General features: G+C 37.1%; 1 protein-coding gene across 3 annotated transcripts in view; it reads right to left on the reverse strand.

Annotated features, from left to right (window-relative positions):
• Positions 1-551: 551 nt before the first annotated feature.
• LOC132354091 (zinc finger protein 677-like) overlaps positions 552-22194 on the reverse strand; it is a 55564-nt gene continuing 33921 nt past the window's right edge. The window contains exons 4-6 of one of the 3 annotated variants that reach the window (XM_059905721.1): positions 7487-7566; positions 3068-3102; positions 552-817 (exon numbers count right to left, since the gene is read on the reverse strand). In XM_059905721.1, the coding sequence (XP_059761704.1) occupies positions 3091-3102; positions 7487-7566 (92 nt within the window). In that variant the 3' untranslated portion in view covers positions 552-817; positions 3068-3090. Of the gene's footprint in view, positions 818-3067; positions 3103-7392; positions 7567-11356; positions 11530-22194 lie in introns of those variants that run through there. The other 2 variants (XM_059905720.1, XM_059905717.1) reach the window with 2 other exon arrangements.

Consider the following 22194-nt stretch of genomic DNA (forward strand, 5'->3'; position numbering starts at 1 on the left):
AAATATGGCTGCACCGACCTGCCCCTTCCAGCCTCCTGTAGGGCAGATCCTGTTACCTCCCCTTGAACCAATGCCTGCAAGCAAATCTCCTGTTACCTAGGAGCCCGCGTGCTCAACTTGACCTCAATTTAGAATCACGTGGAGTACTGAATTTAAAACAATGTTAATGTTCCCACCCAGACAAATAGAATCTGTAGGGTAGAGCACAGGTGAGGATCATTCTTACAACTCCACATGTGATCCTAATTGGAAGCCTGGGCGAGAAACACTTATCTAAGCCTTGCTTCTCAAGCTTTAATGTGCATATCAAGCGTTTGTGTTTTGTGCCCCACTCTAAGAAATTGTGATTCTACACGTTTGCAGTGGGGCCCGTGAGCTGGCATCTTAACAAGTTCCATGTTAGTGTTGATGTTGGGCCACCCAGACCCATTATCAGTTGAACTCAGCTAGAGAAAGCGCAGATAATGATGCTGAAATTCGGCCTCTGTGCACCGGTACCAAATTGAATCTTGGAGACAAAGTTTTGGGTGAAGTAGAAAAGAATAGCTTTATTGCTTCCAGGTAAAGGGGGCCATAGCCAGCTCATGCCCTCAAAACTGTGTGTCCTGACCTGGAGGGGGTAGTGAGGAGTCTTATTGCAATGGTTCAAAGAGGGCGTGATCAGCTCGTGGACCTTCTTCTGATTGGTTGGTGGGGAGGTAAGTGGCAGTCAGCATCGTCAACCTACAGGTTCCAACTGCTCTGGGGTCTCCGTGCTTGTGGGCAGCATGCCATCATTAATCGTTTAACTTCTCCCACTTGGAGGGGGTTTCAGTATCTGCAAAACAGCTCAAAGATATTGTTATGTGTATTCCTTGAGGGGGAAGCAGGACCTTACCCCAAGGCTGCACTATTGTTTCTTGACTGCTCTTCCCTTGTCTCTGCATTCCCTCCCTTCCCTAAATAGCAACTATTTGAACAAGCCTGTTGGAACTCAGGGAAGGTCATGGAGGCTGAATGAAGCCTATTTCCTACAAACCAAAAACGGGGGACGCAGAAGGGCTTTTGTGCCCAGGAGCCCCACAGGGTCCTGCTCAGTTTCAATAACACACCTGAGCCTCTTACACCCACTAACTCAATAGAGTTGGCTCTCAATGAAGACCACCAATCACTGTCCTGAAACAGCACATTCTTTACTGGCCCTTTAAAGTTTAAAGAAGGCTAGAGAATGTCTGAGCAAGTCTGTATTTGGAAAATAAACTGGATGCATCATTAATGCGGTATTTATTGAGCATTTACCATGTACTCACAGGTAGGTTACATTGCGTAGTGCTGGGAACCTCACACACATTTATGTGAATTAATTCTCATAAATCTTTAGGAGTTGGGTACTAAGTGTCCCACATTTTCCCTGAGGATGAAGATGCTGGGCCCTGCCTTTCTGTTTCTTCTGCCCTTCTCCTAAAATTGATTATAAATAAATGTTTGTATAGAATAGGAGCTAAGTAGAGATGGATGGAATACAGAAAGGAACAAGGAGTAGTACTTCAGAGGAAAGTCTCATTGTTTTCTTTTAATTTGGTAATGGGATAGATGGAAGAGATAAAAATAAGTTTTCCTCTACCCTTTGTAAGGGCAGAAAAAATTTCCCTTCTAGGTAATTTGGCTGGTCTAACAATTTGATAGAAGACAGATTAATGGGGGGAAAAAAAAGTTTAATAACATGTATACCTCTTGTATACATGGGAGAGATTCAAGAAAACTGAGTAGCTCCTCCAAATGGCCAAAGCCATCACATTAAATGCCATCTTCATCTAAAGACAAATAAAGATGTAGGGGTTGGGGGGGCAGTTGTGGGAGATGACCAGGAAAACACAGTAAACAGGGGTAAGGCTGTTATGCAGATTTCAGTCTTTCCCTTTCCCTCGGGCAAGAGTCTCTAGAGATTTAGACATCTTCCTCTTTCCAGTACAGATAGGGAGACACACTTACAAACGGAGATTTTTTTTTTTTTATGAATGTAAATGTCTCTTACAAAAGGAGGCTTCTACTCAGTTTTCAGAGCATTTTCTATGCCTGTTGTCTCTTAAAATAACCAACCTAAAATAATTCCTACGCCAAAGAGCTACACTTGGGGGTGACAAATTTCACTCCCCTTTCAGTAGGTAAATATTTAATTTTATAAGTAACTTCTAAACAGTTTTCCAAAGTAAATGTGCTTTTTACACTCCCATCAGCAATATATGAGAATTCTAGTTCCTCAACATTCTCACTGAAATTCAGTGTTATCAGTTATTTCTCAGTATAATTTTAGCCATTCTAGAAAATGTTTCTCACTATAAAATTTGAAGTGGTCTCACTATAGTTTTCCTGGCGATTAGGATGAATGTTGTAGGGGCAGAAAAGTTTTCCCCTCTTCCCTTCCAGCTTCTTTGGTTGGTCTAATATGCCAACTAAAAATTGGCACTTGTTGGGCTTCCCTGGTGGCGCAGTGGTTGGGAGTCTGCCTGCCAATGCAGGGGACACGGGTTCGAGCCCTGGTCTGGGAGGATCCCACATGCCGCAGAGCAACTGGGCCCGTGAGCCACAACTGCTGAGCTTGCGCGTCTGGAGCCTGTGCTCCGCAACAAGAGAGGCCGCGATAGTGAGAGGCCCGCGCACCACGATGAAGAGTGGCCCCCACCCTCCGCCACTGGAGAAAGCCCTCGCACAGAAACGAAGACCCAACACAGCCAAAAATAAATAAATAAATTTATATTTAAAAAAAAAAAAATTGGCACTTGCCATCTCGTACTACAAGAATGAAGTAGTATTTAAAAAAAAATACTACTACTGGGGAATTCCCTGGCTGTCCAGTAGTTAGGATGCCATGCTCTCACTGCCAAGGACACGGGTTCAATCCCCGGTTGGGGAACCAAGATCCCACAAGCCAAGCCGAGGGTGTGGCTAAAAAAAAAAATACTACTACTAAGTGTTAGCAAGGACGTGGAGAAATTAGAACCTATGTTCTTGCTGGTGAGAATGTAAAATGGTGTGCCGCTTTGAAAGACACTATGACGTTCTCTCAAAAAAGTAAACATAGAATTACCATATGATCCAGCAATTCCACTTCTAGGTATATATCTAAAAGAATTGAAAGAAGGGACTCAGATATTTGTACAACAATTTTCATTGCAGCAATATTCACAGTTTCTGAAAGATTTAAAAAAGTAAAACCAAATGTCCATAGACAGATTAATGAATAAACAAAATGTGATCTATATGTACAATGGAACGTTATTCAGCCTTTAAAAGGAAAACAAGTCTGAAACATGCTACATGGGTAAACCTTGAAGACATTGAGCTAAGTAAAATAAACCAGAAACAAAAGGACAAATATTCTATGATTCCACTTATACCGGGTGCCTAGAATGGTCAAATTCATAAAGATAGAAAGTAGCAGAGTGGTTACCAAGTGATAGAGAAGGCGGGGAATACCGAGTCAGTGTTTAATGGGTACAGAGTTTCAGTTTGAGATGATGAGAAATGTCTGCAGTTGGACAGTTGATGATGATTGAACAATAGTGCGAATGTACTTGATGACACTGAATTTACACTTAAAAATGGTTATGTTGGTAAATTTTATGTTATGTATATTTTACTACAATTAAAAAAAAAAAAGAGAAACTGACTTTTGCTTATACCCATGATGGAGTAACAAAGAACAGATCTACCTTCCTCTGGAAACAACACATACAAAGACAAATAACACATGCAACAGTGGTATTCAAAAAACTAGACATCATGGACTTCCCTGGTGGTGCAGTGGTTAAGAATCTGCCTGCCAATGCAGGGGAAATGGGTTGGATCCCTGGTCTGGGAAGATTCCACATGCCTCGGAGCAACTAAGCCCGTGCGCCACAACTACTGAGCCTGCGCTCTAGAGCTCGGGAGCCACAAGTACTGAAGCCCTCACGCCACAACTACTGAAGCCCACGCACCTAGAGCCATGCTCCGCAACAAGAGAAGCCACCGCGTTGAGAAGCCCTCACACCACAATGAAGATTAGCCCCCGCTCGCCACAACTAGAGAAAGCCTGCACGCAGCAATGAAGACTCAACGCAGCCAAAAATAAATAAATAAAATAAATAAAAGGTAAAAAAAAAAACTAGACATCAAGCAATGAAGGAAAATGATGCTTGAGAAATGGGAACAAAAGCATATGAGCTATATGACTCTTCAGATTACTCCCCAGAAAGAAGTTTTCAGCAGGTGAGCTAATTCAATCATGGCAATGAATCATATTTGATCTAATAAACTTTTGATCTACCCAGACTTGACAACGTATCTTATGTGGTTGTTCCTTTTCCTCTTTTATTTCATCACTATACTTCTATACTATACTTACTTACTATACTATACTATACTTCTGAAATAATACACTATAATTTGGTGTTTGCCATTCCCAAGCATTTAAAAATTTTTAACACTTACACATTTAACAATATACACAATTTTCTGCATGTTTACAATTTTTATACACAGCTAAATATACTGTTTACTTGAGCGTTTTGCCTTTGACCTCAAATAATTGTTTCTTAAATATCTCCATGTTGACATATGTGTCTCCAGTTCATTGTTTCACCATTGTTTATTTTTTGTTTTATAGCTGTGCTGGTAAATATTCTGCTTTCACTAGTGATACTGCCATGAATATTCTTGGGCACATCTTCCTATTGTTGCGAACAGACAGTGAGGAATAGAATTGCTGGACTGCCATTTTTGTGCATCTTCAAGTTTAGTTCATATGACCATTTTGGCTGTCTTCCAAAGTGATTCAATCAATAACACCTCTGCTATCAACGAAGGAGATTCTCCATTTCCCATATCATCTCACAGTGGGTAGTGTGTGTATTTTTATTATGTGGGTGATATGCTATTGTTGATTTTATTTGCATTTGTTATTAGTGATGCTATTTATATTGCCATTTATTATTCACATGAAGTTACTGATTTATTAATAATCTGGTCATACTCAGTTTTTCATTTTTTGTGGGTTGTTTTCCTTTTGTTTTTGGAATGGTAGAAAAAATTTGAACATCTAATCCGAACACTATTTTTTTTTTCGAGTGTTCAGCATTGCAAATACATCCTTCCATTTTGTAGCTGGTTGCAACTCCTATTTTCAGATAGCATTTAGTAACTTTAATATTGTCATAGTTTTAACCATTTCCTTTGCAGTTTGTATATCTTCTTTTTTAAATTTTTTTCAATTTTTCAATTTTATTTATTTACTTATTTATTTTTTGGGCCACACTGCTCTGCCATCTTTAAAACAAAACATTCTCAATGTTTTGAGAAGTGGAAGTGAGGAGTCTTAACCATCGAACCACCAGGGAAGTCCCTACAGTTTGTACATCTTCTTAAAGAAATTGTCTTCCACCCTGAAATAATAAAGTGTTTATTCTAAATTTTCTATTAAATGTTTTCCTGTATTTCTGTCTCCCACGTGTTGTTTGATCTATCTGGCATTTATCCATATATATTATTTAATGTAGGGATATAATGAAAGTTGTATCCATCTATGATTATTGAATAATCGCTTATTTCCTTACTGATGAGCAAATCCACCTTAGATATTACAGTATTATATATGAAAGTCTGCTTAGGGGCTACATGTTCTGGTTAATTAATCTCAGGGTAAATATAATATTACTGCATCACCACCTTCATTTTGCTACTTTCATTACAAAAGATCATAGTGTCTGTTAGAAGTCCTTTACATATGTTTTATTCTTTTAATTTTGTTTTCTCTATTTTGGGCACTGCCATTTCACCAGTTAATTTTCCAACTGTTTTGTCACATTCTCATTAAAACGTGTTAGTATTTTGATTGGAGCCTATTGAATTACACATTTGTAGTTTGGCAATAATTTACATTCTAATGTATTTCCAACAGTGAAATTGTGTCATGCTCCTCTTTTTAAATGTTTTATAACACCCGCCAGAAATTGTTCATAATTTTCTTTATAATGCCTTGCAGTTTTTCCCAGGTTTACCTTGGGACCATTTAACTATGACTGCTAAATTATATTTTAGTTAACTGGAAATGTATGTGAATACTATTGACTTTGGTAGATTGATCTTACACCCAGTAATTCTGTTGAAACTATTTAATTTTGTTGAAACTATGATATGAATCATAATTCCTTAGATATGCTCTGTAGACAATTACATCATCTGCCAATAATAAAATTAATGGGACTCCCATTTCCAAAATTACAGTTTTCATTATTATTACTTTTTATTTCTCAGAACACTAGCTATGTCTTGAAGCATAGTGTTAATGAGAAGCAATGACAGTGGGTCTATTTATCTGTTTATCTGAATTTAAAGGCACTAATGTTTTACCACAAAGCTTCATGTTTGCTATAATTTTTTATTACAATGACTCTACAATATTCTAGTAGTTTATTTTTCTATTTCTATGATAATAATTATAATTTTTAACTCCATCAAATTTTTATACTTTGTATGTGTTACTCATATTTCCCTTGTAAATGAATAATATTGAAAATTAGATTAATAGATTTTTTTAAATGTTAGGACTATAACAAGTAATTTAATGCACAAACCTTGTTTAGATCCTGCTTTAAACATCCAACAATAAAAAATGCATATTTTTGAGTCATTTAGGAGAATATGAAAATAAAGTGCATACTACAAGATATTAAGGATTTAAATATAATTTTGTGGTATAACAGTCTAGGAGTGTTATATTGTCTTAAATACAGGATATTATTTATGAGAGATAAGATTTATAGCATGCATTTTTTCATCTGGATCTTTTTCATCTCTAGTGGATTTAATAGGGCAAAAGGGAAATTAACTTGTTTTCTCACTATACCTAATACCTCAATGATATGCATAAAAATTGAGTAAGAATTAAATGAGGGGGAATAGACAAATCCTCCTTCAAGAAATATACCAAATATAATATGTAGATACTCCTCCTTCTAGGAGGTGGAGATTAATTCAACTGTACCCACACTCTTTATTTGAGCCAAACCTAGTAATTCCCTTCCTATCAATAGAGTATGGAAATTGACATGTGGGACTTCCCTGGTGGCCCAGTGGTTAAGAATCTGCCTGCCAATGCAGGGGACATGGGTTTGAGCCCTGGTCAGGGAAGATCCCACATGTCACGGAGCAACTGAGCCCGTCCGCCACAACGAAGAGTAGCCCCCGCTCGCTGCAACTAGAGAAAGCCTGCACGCAGCAAGGAAGACCCAACGCAGCCAAAAATAAATAAATAAATAAATAAATTTATTTTTTTAAAAAGGAAATTGACATGTAATCACTTTATAGTGAAGAAATCTGGAAATCACACCTAAATCAAATGATCAAGATGATCATCACCAATGATATGTCATGTTAACTGCACGAGGAGATGTGATATTCTTCAAGAAGTCTATAAACTCAGAAATAAATCACACACACAAAACTTTGGAGATATTCTAAGAAGTACCTGAATGAGAAAATGAAACAGAGAAGAGGAGACTGGGGAAACATGATGACTAAATACAATGTGGCATTCTGGAATGAAACCTGGAAGAGAAAAAAGACATCAGTATTAAAACTAGCAAAATGCAAATAAAGTCTGCAATCTAATTAACAGTAATATACCAACATTGGTTTCTTATTTTTGTTGAATGTACCATATTTATATACTGTGTTAACATCAGGGGCAATTGGGTGAGGAGAATATGGAAACACTTTGTAATCTTTGCCACTTTTCTGCAAGTCTAAATTTATTCCAAAATAAAAATTTACACATCACTAGTCATTAGGGAAATTCAAATTAAAACCACAATAAGATATCACCTCATGCCCGTTAGAATGCCCATTATCAAACAGACAAGAGATAACAAATGCTGGTACAGAAGTGGAGAAAAGGGAACGCTTGTGCAACTGTTGGTGGGATTCCAGATTGGTAATTGGTACAGCCACTATGAAAACCAATAAGCACGATCCTCCAAAAATTAAAAATGGAACTATTATACGATCCAGAAATTCCATTTCTGTGTATATATTCAAAGGTAATAAAAACACTAACTTGTAAATATATCCGCATTCCCATATTCATTGCAGTGCTATTTATTCAACACAATCGTCAAGACATGGAAGCAACCTAAGTGTCCATCAATGGATGAATGGATAAAGAAGTTGTGGTACATACATATTCAATACAATGGAATATTAAGAGTCAGAGGGTGGGGAGGGGAATAGGAGGAAGGTGATCAAAAGGTACAAACTTCCAGTTATAAGATAAATAAGTACTAGAGATGTAATGTACAATCTGATGACTATAGTTAACACTGCAGTAAGGATATATAGGAAAGCTGATAAGAGGAAATTCTGAGATTTCTCATCACAAGGATATTTTTTTCTGTTTTCTTCTCTCTCCCTTTTTATTGTATCTACATGAGATGACAGATATTAGCTGAACCTATTGTAATAATATCACAATACAGTTTAAGTAAATCAAACAATCCTGCAGTTTGCCTTAAACTTATACACTAATATATGTCAACTATTTGTCAATAAATCCGGGAAAATTATATTAAAATTGTAATTGTTTATAATTACAAAGTTACATTAAATTAGCTACTACATTTGAGTTAATATTCACTTTTTTCTTTTGAACGTGTACATTGTGATCCTTGGTGATTTCAAAAGCAATACTGTAAAACTCATTTTAAAAAATAGATTCATGTCTTTGGCCTCCGAATTGCTAGTCCTTTACTAATCCAAGCCTGATGAAAAAGTCCTCCATAAGTTTGTTTCCCCAAATTGGAAATGCAGAAATCCACTCTGAAATCAGTTTCTTAAGATAGTCAGTTGGCATTAAGGCTTAACAGAGAACAATGTACCTTCTAAAGACCACCAAAAATCACCAAAATCCATCCAATTTGATGGCAGAAACACAATGTGTATTTAATGTTTGTTTCCCACCTGTATTCTTTTTAAACATCAGAATATGTATCTTATTGTATTCTTTTTAAACAACAGAATAAATATCTTACCATGTTCTCCTTTGTCCCCTGATGCTCACTATTCCAATGTTTAACTGAAATATATTTTTTCAATATTTTCACCTTTCTCCATACACATTTTCTTTTTTTTTTTGAAATAATATTTTCATTTATTTGAAAAAAAGCCTTAATCTAGCATCCATACACATTTTCATATTCCAATTGACCACTATTTCTCTTAGGATGTAAGGCACAACGTTCTCAACTTAGCGGCCGGTGGCTACAATAACTAAAACATAATTTTCCCTCTAGCTTTACCCCAGTCACTTGCATTACAATGCAGGGACATTGAAGCCTCTCCTAAGGTTTCTTGAGGGAACATTCCACATATTATTACCTTTTATGGTACTGTATTTACAATGCTATGCTCAGTTAAATCTTGAGAAATTTTGATACAGCAGATTAAAAGTTAAATAGTCAAAAATAATTCTAGTATATCCAATTTATTTCAGGACTGTCTTATTATTGATTACACTCTGTACTTCTCCAGTGAAATGAGCAATAAAATACAATAATAAGAGTACTTTAATAATAATTTCATAAGATTTCACTTACAATGGCTATTATTATTTACTATTTATTGTACCAGAATCTGTTTTATACGCAACTGTACGTGCAATGAAACTGGCTATAATTGTGCTTAAGATCCTATGAAGAATGAGGACAAAATGGAATAAACATGATGAAAATCAGACTATTTACATTGTTCTGATGAGATGAGGTAACTGCACTTTTCCTGGTACACACACAGAGATGTCTGGATATACAGGGGACACATCTCCAGAGAACAAAGGGGCTGGCAGTTGGGAAACATGCCTTGATTAAGGCAGAGGTGTACACCAGCCACCAAATGGTCTTACGAACATGAATAAAATAAAAATAAATGATGGAGGAGAGGGTATAAAAACATACAAAGGTGCTCACCAGTACAAGGATGCTTTGGGTAGCTTTGGTCAAAGGGGAAGATCTAGGGGATACATTCTTCCCAAGGATCTTCTGGACCCGTTGCTTCTGCCTGTACAGAATGGATACCATGGAGCCACTTGCCCAGGTCATGTGTCCCAAACACAAAACATCATGGGAGGATACCAATACTATAAACAGTAAGTCTGTGTCTTTGTTATGAAGTTTAGAAGAACAGTATCCAAAATCTATAGTTTTTGTGATGTTTTTATTGTTCCATTTGCCAGTCAAATGCATAGGAACCATAGTATTTAGCAACATGTTTAGGATCCAGCAGAGAATGTTGGTAGGACCAATAAACTTTAGGGCTCTTACTTTAAGCTCTGCCCACTTGGAGTTGCTGGGACTGATTGCTATAGCCTGGAAGATACTCAGGAGGCAGGTGGTGCCCATGGACACACCTCTTGCCACTCTGTGAACAGAGAAAACAAGTTCGCATCCAAAATCTCTGAGAAAATCTTTCAACCCAAAAGCTGCCGTTGTCTCTGGGATTCCTCTTGAGAGAATGACCAAGGAGTTGGCTATAGTCAGGTGCTTGAAAATCAGATCCGTGGACCTTGACCTAGGCCCACTGAGGTACAGGAACACATAATGATATAAGAGTGAGAAATTTCCCAGGATTCCAATGCCTATCTGGAATAGGAAGATCATTACAAATTTCAAATCCATGAAGGGCATTCTGTCATTTTCCAGGGCTCACTGTTCACAAAGAGTGAAGATTCACAAAGAGACGATTCTGCACGAAAACATGAATTGTGGGCTATTTTTTTCATGAAATATTAAATTCAAGATTCTCCACTTACTATTACCTACCCTGATAATTTGTTTTAAATATATTTTTTCTTTTGTCCAAGGTTTCCCAAGTCTGATGTGTTTCGTTATATAGTGTTTACATTGTATGTATTGGGCTTTGCCCTAAACTATGGGACTTGACATTTAAATGAGTGATAAAATATTTAGAGTAGGACCTAAATTATTCTTCATTAAAGAACATAAAATGATCTGTTTATTGTTTTAGAAAAATTCATCAAAATTCTAATTAATATGAGATTTAAGAAAGATAATAAAACACAAAAAGTACGCAAAATGGAATTTGGAGTCAGGAAATCTTCTGCACTTAATAAATTGAAATAGGAGAAACACAAGGTTGAGCCTGAAAATGACATTAGAATTTTATAAACGAGAAAATATCAAAAGAAACAAGAGAACAAGAGAAACAAGATATTTGATCCTGAAAAATGCTGGAATCCTTAATTTTTCTACAGTCTGAATCCCTCAAGTGTAAAGTTAAGTTTTCCATGAAGCTTCCTTTCCTAACTTCATGAAGGAAAATTGTCCTAAGTTAACCAATTGACCACAAATAATTTCAGGAGAGAGCTAATTACTATCCATTAAACACATCAAAACCAAGTAAGAGAAGGGACTTCCCTGGCGGTCCAGTGGTTAAGACTCCGAGCTTCCACTGCAGGGGGTGCAGCTTCAATCCCTGGTCGGGGAACTAAGATTCCACATGCTGTGCCGTGCAGCCAAAAAAGAAAAACAAAAACAAACCTAAGAGAAAAATAATTATACTTCAGCAAATGTCACTTATATTTTTTATACAGAGATGGAGGATTAAATTAGCTCCATCAAACTCATTATTGCATGCATAGAACTTTTACTGAATTAACTGAACTAATTATGGAAACTTCTCTGTGACTTGTATAGAGCATATTAAATAGCAGATTCATTTCTGAACTACAGTCTTAAGGGTCATAAAAATAAGATTTTATTACTACCTGGAAGAAATCCCAACAATCGGTGAGGATTACATTAAAATACGTTAGGAGCTGTCAGAGATTGGTTTATGGTCTTGGACCTCCATTCTCTCTTCACAAGCTCAGCCTGTGCTTCAGGAATTATGATTCCTTCCTATGTGGGGCTTAGCACTGAACCAGTTTCTACTTCAGAAAAATACTTTTTCCAAACTAATAAGGATGTACTGTTTAGCACAGTGAACTCTACTCAATACTCTGTAATGGCCTATATGGGAAAAGAATCTAAAAAAGAGTGGATATATGTATATGTATGGCTGATTCACTTTGCTGTACACCTGAAACTAACACAACATTGTAAATCAACTATACTCCAATAAAAATTTTTAAAAAAGAAAAGAAAAAGAAAAATCCCTTTTCCAGACAAAGACTAATACAGATACAGAAGCCTTATTCCATTATAAAGTCTGTCTTTTATACTGAAATAGAAAATACTCACTTGACTCCTTTCTTCTGCCAGGACAGTGGATTCAGTGTGACAGTCATGATACCCTCTGCTTGTATGGGAAGGAAGCAGCCAGACCATAAGATATGGGATTGTAATTCTGTGACCTCACTTCCCCCCACAGAAATGCAATTATGACTTCACCAGTACTTTCAATGACACTGCACAATTGGGCATTTGAGACTATGTCTTAAAAAGTTTTTCCCAGTTCTCAATTCCCAGAAATGATTAGAAGTTTCTACTGAGCATCTCCAAAGAGACAGGTTTAGTGTTTGGAAGAAGTTTTTCCATTTCAATTACAGCCGGAGGCAGGCAGGTGGAAGTAGAAAATTTTGAGATTTGACAGTTAAGGGACTAGCAATAAAACACACATATTTAACTGGATTTTGTGCTTCCCTGATAAGTTTACTGTTCCCAACATATAACTCTGCATTTATGCTCAGCAAAATAAAGATTAGTAGTAGTAGTATGGAAGGATACAAAGGGGCAGAGAAGGAATTTGTAAGAAAAGAAGTGTGAAAAAAAAAAGAAAAGAGGTGTGAAAGGAAGAATATGATGCAATGAACTTACATTAGAAATCACAGACAAGATTTGTACAAAGTGCTAATTAATAGGGAAGTCTAGTGGACATGGATACTTTCTATTAGTATATATATATATTTTTTAATAGCTACTTTATTTATTTATTTATTTATTTATTTATTTTTGGCTGTGTTGGGTCTTCGTTTCTGTGCGAGGGCTTTCTCTAGTTGCAGCAAGCGGGGGCCACTCTTCATCGCGGTGCGGGGGCCGCTCTTCATCGCGGTGCGCCGGCCTTTCACTATCGCGGCCCCTCCCGTTGCAGGGCACAGGCTCCAGGCGCGCAGGCTCAGTAGTTGTGGCTCACGGGCCCAGCTGCTCCGCGGCATGTGGGATCTTCCCAGACCAGGGCTCGAACCCGTGTCCCCTGCATTGGCAGGCAGATTCTCAACCACTGCGCCACCAGGGAAGCCCCTATTAGTATATATTTATTTTATCATTTTTGATTCAAGAAGAGTACAAATTCTGAACTGATCCCTGTCCCCAGGGAACACCAAAAACAGCAATATTGGGCTTCCCTGGTGGCGCAGTGCTTGAGAATCTGCCTGCTAATGCAGGGGACACGGATTCGAGCCCTGGTCTGGGAAGATCCCACATGCCACGGAGCAACTAGGCCCGTGAGCCACAACTACTGAGCCTGCGCGTCTGGAGCCTGTGCTCTGCAACAAGAGAGGCCGCGATAGTGAGAGGCCCGCGCACCGCGATGAAGAGTGGCCCCCGCTCGTCGCAAGTGGAGAAAGCCCTAGCACAGAAACGAAGACCCAACATAGCAATCAATCAATCATCAATCAATTAAAAAAAAAAACAGCAATATTATAAAGCAACTCCCTCATACAAACAGCACAGATGATAAAATTTACTAGTGATATTCTACAACTCTTAAAATATGAAATAAACCCATGCTACTTTGGCCATGCAAAAGTATTGAACAATAATGCTTTCAAATAATTTTCTTTTCCCACTTAACTACTGATGGATAAAAGGAAGAATATACAATTGCTTTGTGAAAACAGTATCAGTTGTATTTGTCCTGATTCTTCAGAAGTACGTAAAGTAACTGGGGACTTATCCGAAATACATTTTCTTATTTTCTGAAAGATGGCTTCCTATTATATCTAGAAACATAGGGAATCATTGCTTTTTAAATTTTTTTATTTTTTTTACAGCAGGTTATTATTAGTCATCAGTTTTATACACATCAGTGTATACATGTCAATCCCAATCGCCCAAGTCATCACACCCCCACCCCCACCCCCAGCCGCTTTCCCCCCTTGGTGTCCATACGTTTGTTCTCTACATCTGTGTCTCAAATTCTGCCCTGCAAACTGGTTCATCTGTACCATTTTTCTAGGTTCCACATATATGCATTAATATATGATATTTGTTTTTCTCTTTCTGACTTACTTCACTCTGTATGACAGTCTCTAGATCCATCCGCTTCTCAACAAATGACCCAATTTCGTTCCTTTTTATGGGTGAGTAATATTCCATTGTATATATATACCACTTCTTCTTTATCCATTCGTCTGTCGTTGGGCATTTAGGTTGCTTCCATGACCTGGCTATTGTAAATAGTGCTGCAATGAACATTGGGGTGCATGTGTCTTTTTGAATTATGGTTTTCTCTGGGTATATACCCAGTAGTGGGATTGCTGGATCATATGGTAATTCTATTTTTAGTTTTTTAAGGAACCTCCATACTGTTCTCCATAGTGGCTGTATCAATTTACTTTCCCACCAACAGTGCAAGAGGGTTCCCTTTTCTCCACACCCTCTCCAGCATTTGTTGTTTGTAGATTTTCTGATGATCCCCATTCTAACTGGTGTGAGGTGATACCTCATTGTAGTTCTGATTTGCATTTCTCTAATAATTAGTGATGTTGAGCAGCTTTTCATGTGCTTCTTGGCCATCTGTATGTCTTCTTTGGAGAAATGTCTATTTAGGTCATCTGCCCATTTTTGGATTGGGTTGTTTGTTTTTTTAATATTGAGCTGCATGAGCTGTTTATATATTTTGGAGATTAATCCTTTGTCTGTTGATTTGTTTGCAAATATTTTCTCCCATTCTGAGGGCTGTCTTTTCGTCCTGTTTATGGTTTCCTTTGTTGTGCAGAAGCTTTGAAGTTTCATTAGGTCCCATTTGTTTACTTTTGTTTTTATTTCCATTACTCTAGAAGGTGGATCAAAAAAGATCTTGCTGTGATTTATGTCAAAGAGTGTTCTTCCTATGTTTTCCTCTAAGAGTTTTATACTGTCTGGCCTTACATTTAGGTCTCTAATCCATTTTGAGTTTATCTTTGCATATGGTGTTAGGGAGTGTTCTAATTTCATTCTTTTACACGTAGCTGTCCAGTTTTCCCAGCACCACTTATTGAAGAGGCTGTCTTTTCTCCATTGTATATTCTTGCCTCCTTTGTCATAGATTAGTTGACCATAGGTGCGTGGGTTTATCTCTGGGCTTTCTATCTTGTTCCATTGATCTATGTTTCTGTTTTTGCGCCAGTACCATATTGTCTTGATTACTGTAGCTTTGTAGTATAGTCTGAAGTCAGGAAGTCCCCAGCTCCGTTTTTTTCCCTCAAGACTGCTTTGGCTATTCGGGGTCTTTTTTGTCTCCATAAAATTTTTAAGATTTTTTGTTCTAGTTCCATAAAAAAATGCCATTGGTAATTTGATAGGGATTGCACTGAATCTGTAGATTGCTTTGGGTAGTATAGTCATTTTCAAAATATTGATTCTTCCAATCCAAGAACATGGTATATATCTCCATCTGTTGGTGTCTTTTTTTTTATTAACATCTTTATTGGAGTATAATTGCTTTACAATGGTGTGTTAGTTTCTGCTTTAAAACAATCAGTTATACATATACATATGTCCCCATATCTCTTCCCTCTTGTGTCTCCTTCCCTCCCACCCTCCTTATCCCACCCCTGCAGGTGATCACAAAGCACCGAGCTGATCTCCCTGTGCTATGCAGCTGCTTCCCACTAGGTATCTATTTTACGTATGGTAGTGTATATATGTCCATGCCACTCTCTCACTTTGTTCCAGCTTACCCTTCCCCTTCCCCATATCCTCAAGTCCATTCTCTAGTAGGTCTGTGTCTTTATTCCCGTCTTGCCCCTAGGTTCTTCATGACCATTTTTTTTCTTTTTTCTTTTTACATTCCATATATATGTGTTAGCATACGGTATTTGTTTTTGTCTTTCTGACGTACTTCACTCTGTATGACAGACTCTAGGTCCATCCACCTCACTACAGATAACTCAATTTCGTTTCTTTTATGGTTGAGTAATATTCCACTGTATATATTTGTCACATCTTCTTTATCCTGTTGGTATCATCTTTAATTTCTTTCATCAGTGCCTTATAGTTTTCTGCATACAGGTCTTTTGTTTCCCTAGGTAGGTTTATTCCTAGGTATTTTATTCTTTTTGTTGCAATGGTAAATGGGAGTGTTTCCATAATTTCTCTTTCAGATTTTTCATCATTAGTGTATAGGAATGCAAGAGATTTCTGTGCATTAATTTTGTATCCTGCAACCTTACCAAATTCATTGATTAGCTCTAGTAGTTTTCTGGTGGCATCTTTAGGATTCTCTATGTATCGTATCATGTCATCTGCAAACAGTGACAGTTTTACTTCTTCTTTTCCCATTTGTATTCCTTTTATTTCTTTTTCTTCTCTGATTGCCGTGGCTAGGACTTCCAAAACTATGTTGAATAATAGTGGTGAGAGTGGATATCCTTGTCTCCTTCCTGATCTTAGAAGAAATGCTTTCAGTTTTTCACCATTGAGAATGATGTTTGCTGTGGGTTTGTCGTATATGGCCTTTATTATGTTGAAGTAGGTTCCCTCTATGCCCACTTTCTGGAGTGTTTTTATCATAAATGGGTGCTGAATTTTGTCAAAAGATTTTTCTGCATCTATTGAGATGATCATATGGTTATTATTCTTCAATTTGTTAATATGGTGTAGCCCATTGATTGATTTGCGTATATTGAAGAATCCTTGCACCCCTGAGATAAATCCCACTTGATCATGGTGTATGATCCTTTTAATGTGTTGCTGGATTCTGTTTGCTAGTATTTTGCTGAGGATTTTTGCATCTATATTCATGAGTGATATTGGTCTTTAATTTTGTTTTTTTGTAGTATCTTTGTCTGGTTTTGGTATCAGGGTGATGGTGGCCTCATAGAATGAGTTTGGGAGTGTTCCTTCCTCTGCAATTTTTTGGAAGAGTTTGAGAAGGATGGGTGTTAGCTCTTCACTAAATTTTTGATAGAATTCACCTGTGAAGCCATCTGGTCCTGGACTTTTGTTTGTTGGAAGATTTTAAATCACAGTTTCAATTTCATTACGTGTGATTGGTCTGTTCATATTTTCTATTTCTTCCTGGTTCAGTCTTGGAAGGTTATACCTTTCTAAGAATTTGTCCATTTCTTCCAGGTTGTCCATTTTATTGGCATAGAGTTGCTTGTAGTAGTCTCTTAGGATGCTTTGTATTTCTGCGGTGTCTGTTGTAACGTCTCCTTTTTCATTTCTAATTTTATTGATTTGAGTCCTCTCCTTCTTTTTCTTGATGAGTCTGGCTAATGGTTTATCAATTTTGTTTATCTTCTCAAAGAACCAGCTTTTAGTTTTATTGATCTTTGTTACTGTTTTCTTTGTTTCTATTTCATTTATTTCTGCTCTGATCTTTATGATTTCTTTCCTTCTGCTTACTTTGGGTTTTGTTTGTTCTTCTTTCTCTAGTTCCCTTAGGTGTAAGGTTAGATTGTTTATTTGAGATTTTTCTTGTTTCTTGAGGTAGCCTTGTATAGCTATAAACTTCCCTCTTAGAACTGCTTTTGCTGCATCCCATAGGTTTTAGATTGTCGTGTTTTCATTGTCATTTGTCTCTAGGTATTTTTTGATTTCCTCTTTGATTTCTTCAGTGATCTCTTGGTCATTTAGTAACGTATTTTTTAGCCTCCATGTGTCTGTTTTCTTTACGTTTTTTTCCCTGTAATGCATGCTAATCTCACGGTGTTGTGGTCAGAAAAGATGCTTGATATGATTTCAATTTTCTTATATTTACTGAGGTTTGACTTGTGACCCAAGATGTGATCTATCCTGGAGAATGTTCCGTGCGCACTTGAGAAGAAAGTGTAACCTGCTGTTTTTGGATGGAATGTCCTATAAATATCAATTAAATCTATCTGGTCTATTGTGTCATTTAAAGCTTCAGTTTCCTTATTTATTTTCATTTTGGATGATCTGTCCATTGGTGTGAGGTGTTAAAGTCCCCCACTATTATTGTGATACTGTCAATTTCCTCTTTTATAGCTGTTAGCAGTTGGCTTATGTATTGAGGTGCTCCTATGTTGGGTGCATATATATTTATAATTGTTATATCTTCTTCTTGGATTGATCCCTTGATCATTATGTAGTGTCCTTCCTTGTCTCTTGTAATATTCTTTATTTAAAATCTATTTTACCTGATATGAGTATAGCTACTCCAGCTTTCTTTTGATTTCCATTTGCATGGAATATCTTTTTTCATCCCCTCACTTTCAGTCTGTATGTGTCCCTAGGTCTGAAGTGGGTCTCTTGTAGACAGCATATACGTGGGTCTTGTTTTTGTATCCATTCAGCAAGCCTGTGTATTTTGGCTGGAGCATTTAATCCATTCACGTTTAAGGTAATTATTGATATGTATGTTCCTATGACCATGTTCTTAATTGTTTTGGGTTTGTTTTTGTAGGTCCTTTTCTTCTCTTGTGTTTCCCACTTAGAGAAGTTCCTTTAGCATTTGTTGTAGAGCTGGTTTGGTGGTGCTGAATTCTCTTAGCTTTTGCTTGTCTGTAAAGCTTTTCATTTCTCCATCAACTCTGAATGAGATCCTTGCCGGGTAGAGTAATGTTGCTTGTAGGTTCTTCCCTTTCATCACTTTAAGTATATCATGCCACTCCCTTCTGGCTTGTAGAGTTTCTGCTGAGAAATCAGCTGTTAACCTTATGAGAGTTCCCTTGTATGTTATTTGTCATTTTTCCCTTGCTGCTTTCAATAATTTTTCTTTGTCTTTAATTTTTGCCAATTTGATTACTATGTGTCTCGGCGTGTTTCTCCTTGGGTTTATCCTGTATGGGACTCTCTGCACTTCCTGGACTTGGGTGGCTATTTCCTTTCCCACGTTAGGGAAGTTTTCGACTATAATCTCTTCAAATATTTTCTCTGGTCCTTTCTCTCTCTCTTCTCCTTCTGGGACCCCTATAATGCAAATGTTGTTGCGTTTAATGTTGTCCCAGAGGTCTCTTAGGCTGTCTTCATTTCTTTTCATTCTTTTTTCTTTATTCTGTTCTGCAGCAGTGAATTCCACCATTCTGTCTTCCAGGTCACTTATCCGTTCTTCTGCCTCAGTTATTCTGCTATTGATTCCTTCTAGTGTAGTTTTCATTTCAGTTATTGTATTGTTCATCTCTGTTTGTTTGTTCTTTAATTCTTCTAGGTCTTTGTTAAATGTTTCTTGCATCTTCTCGATCTTTGCCTGCATTGTTTTTCCGAAGTCCTGGATCATCTTCACTCTCATTATTCTGAATTCTTTTTCTGGAAGGTTGCCTATCTCCACTTCATTTAGTTGTTTTTCTGGGGTTTTATCTTGTTCCTTCATCTGTACATAGCCCTCTGCCTTTTCATCTTGTCTATCTTTCTGTGAATGTGGTTTTTGTTCCACAGGCTGCAGGATTGTAGCTCTTCTTGCTTCTGCTGTCTGCCCTCTGGTGGACGAGGCTATCTACAAAATAAATTCTTAAAATCTTACAATGATTGCCATGAATATTTGACACATTTCACATATATCTAGGGATCCAAAATTACTGAATATAATATTTACAAGTATTGGTACTAATAAAAGATTATATCATAATCAAATGCAGCTTATACTGGCAATTCAGTGGTTTAATTTTTAGGCAATACATTAATATAATCATGTTTTAAAAGTTAGAGAAAGACATAATTATATTGATAGTGGCAAACAAAGCTCTTTGGCAGAATTCAATAGGTGATAATAATGAAAAAAACCCAATAAGATATTAGTTACTATGTCCTTAACTGGATCAATATCACTGAGCTGTAGAGCAGTTATTCCACCTACAGAGAAATATTAGATTAATTTCCACTAAAGTCACTAGGAAAGAAAACTAGAAGGTTCATATTGTTTCAAATGTTTACCACTTTAGGGACTTCCCTGGCGGTGCAGTGGTTAAGAATCCACCTGCCAATGCAGGGGATACTGGTTCGAGCCCTGGTCCAGGAGGATCCCACATGCTGTGGAGTAACTAAGCCCGTGAGCCACAACTACTGAGCCTGAGCTCTAGAGCCTGTGAGCCACAACTACTGAAGCTCACATGCTGCAACTAGCAAAGACAATGTGCCTAGAGCCCATGCTCCACAATGAGAGAAGCCACAGCAATGAGAAGCCCACGCACCGCAACGAAGAGTAGCCCCCACTCTCTGCAACTAGAGAAAGCCTGCGCATAGCAATGATGACCCAATGCAGACAAAAATAAATGAATAAAATAAATAAATTTTAAAAAAATGTTTACCACTTTATTGGAGTCATTAGTGAAGGCAATTAATCATATAAAATAAAAGGATAAATTCATATTTGCTTGTCGAATATACAAATAATAATAATATGTACCCCAAGGAATTAACTTATATTTTATTTAAAAATAAAACAATAAAAAATATATTAGAATAAAACATTAACGTACAATGCATGAGTCTTCACATCTACAGATCCTACTCAGTTAAAAGTTACTAAGAAAAGGAGACTGCAATTGATAAAAGTATAAAATAAGATAGAAATGAACCTAACAAGAAACGAGAACAGCCTATACATGGAAAATTATCAAGTATTTTATATGATAATGCACACACACAGACACACATATTTGGAGAAAGGGAAAGCTGAAGTCATATCATGGATAGAAAGATTAGATAAACCCAATATATATAATACCAGATATTTTTCTTGGAGTAGAGACTTATTGAATAAGCAAAAAAAAAAATGTATTCAGGAAAATCCTGAAAAAGAACATGAAGAAAGCTGGTTTTACCAGATAGTAAATCATACTACAAAGCCTCTGTAAATAAAAGTGTGTTATTTGCATATATCTGACTGACAGATCATTGGAAAAGAAATTTCAGAAGTCAACCAAAACGTATGAAGAAATTTAATATCAAATAGAAAAGTGAGAAAAACCTCTCAAATAATTGGTGTTGGAATATTGGCATATTTTTACTGAAGAGCAAAGATAAACTACAATCCATTCCTGTTTTCACACCTCAACAAAAATGTCAAGTAAATCAGGAATGGACTTTTTTAATTAAATGAACTTTTCTTTCTGAGGGAATAACAAGAACTAGTTTACTCGCTCACCTGAAACAACAAATACAGAGATATAATACATGCAACAATGATAGTAAAAAAAAAAAAAAAAAAAAAAAAAAAAGTGGACATCAGGCAATAAAGGAAACGATCCCTGAGAAATGAGAAACAAAAGAGGTGAGTCACATGATAGCTCAGATTATTTTCAGGAGGATGTTTCCAGGCCATGGCACAGGGAGGACAGCAGAATCCCTACATCAAAGAGAGAGCTGAGAGTCCTTGGAGATCAAGGCAGAGAGAGTTCAAAGAACAGACTACCAGACCGGAGAGATCTGCATATAGACAGACCCCAGAAGTCTGCAGAAGCCTCCCTGAAATATCCAGCAGAGTACTGACTATACAAACATGTGAAGAAACTAGCTGATACTACAGGAAAAAAATATATATATATATGATTAGAGGAAACAGTACCTGGGGTTCACAGAGGGCCAGTTATAGTAGCTATTCCAAATAGTTAGACTTGAAAAAGTCAAAATTCAGGAGGCCTTGAGTAAATTAAACTAGCAGGCTTTGTCTCAGTAGTGAGGAACAATTATTCCTAAATTGAGTTCTGCTCAGGCCCCACCTAATAGATTGTAAACATCAAATCTACAAGGGTCAAATTGTTTCCAAGTCACTTAACTGCATCCCTGAAGAAATACCTCAAGAATACTTATGGGCATACAAATATATACAGTAAACAACAAGGGGAGATTAACCAAGATGGCGGAGTAGAAGGACGTGCTGTCACTCCCTCTTGCGAGAGCACCAGAATCACAACTGACTGCTGGACCATCATTGACAGGAAGACCCTGGACTTCACCAAGGAGGATACCCCACGTCCAAGGACAGAGGAGAAGCCACAGTGAGACGGTAGGAGGGGCGCAAGCAGAGTAAAATCAAACCCCGTAACTGCTGGGTGGGTGA

This window comes from Balaenoptera ricei, chromosome 19 (assembly GCF_028023285.1).
Source record: "Balaenoptera ricei isolate mBalRic1 chromosome 19, mBalRic1.hap2, whole genome shotgun sequence".
Classification (NCBI taxonomy): Eukaryota; Metazoa; Chordata; class Mammalia; order Artiodactyla; family Balaenopteridae; genus Balaenoptera; species Balaenoptera ricei.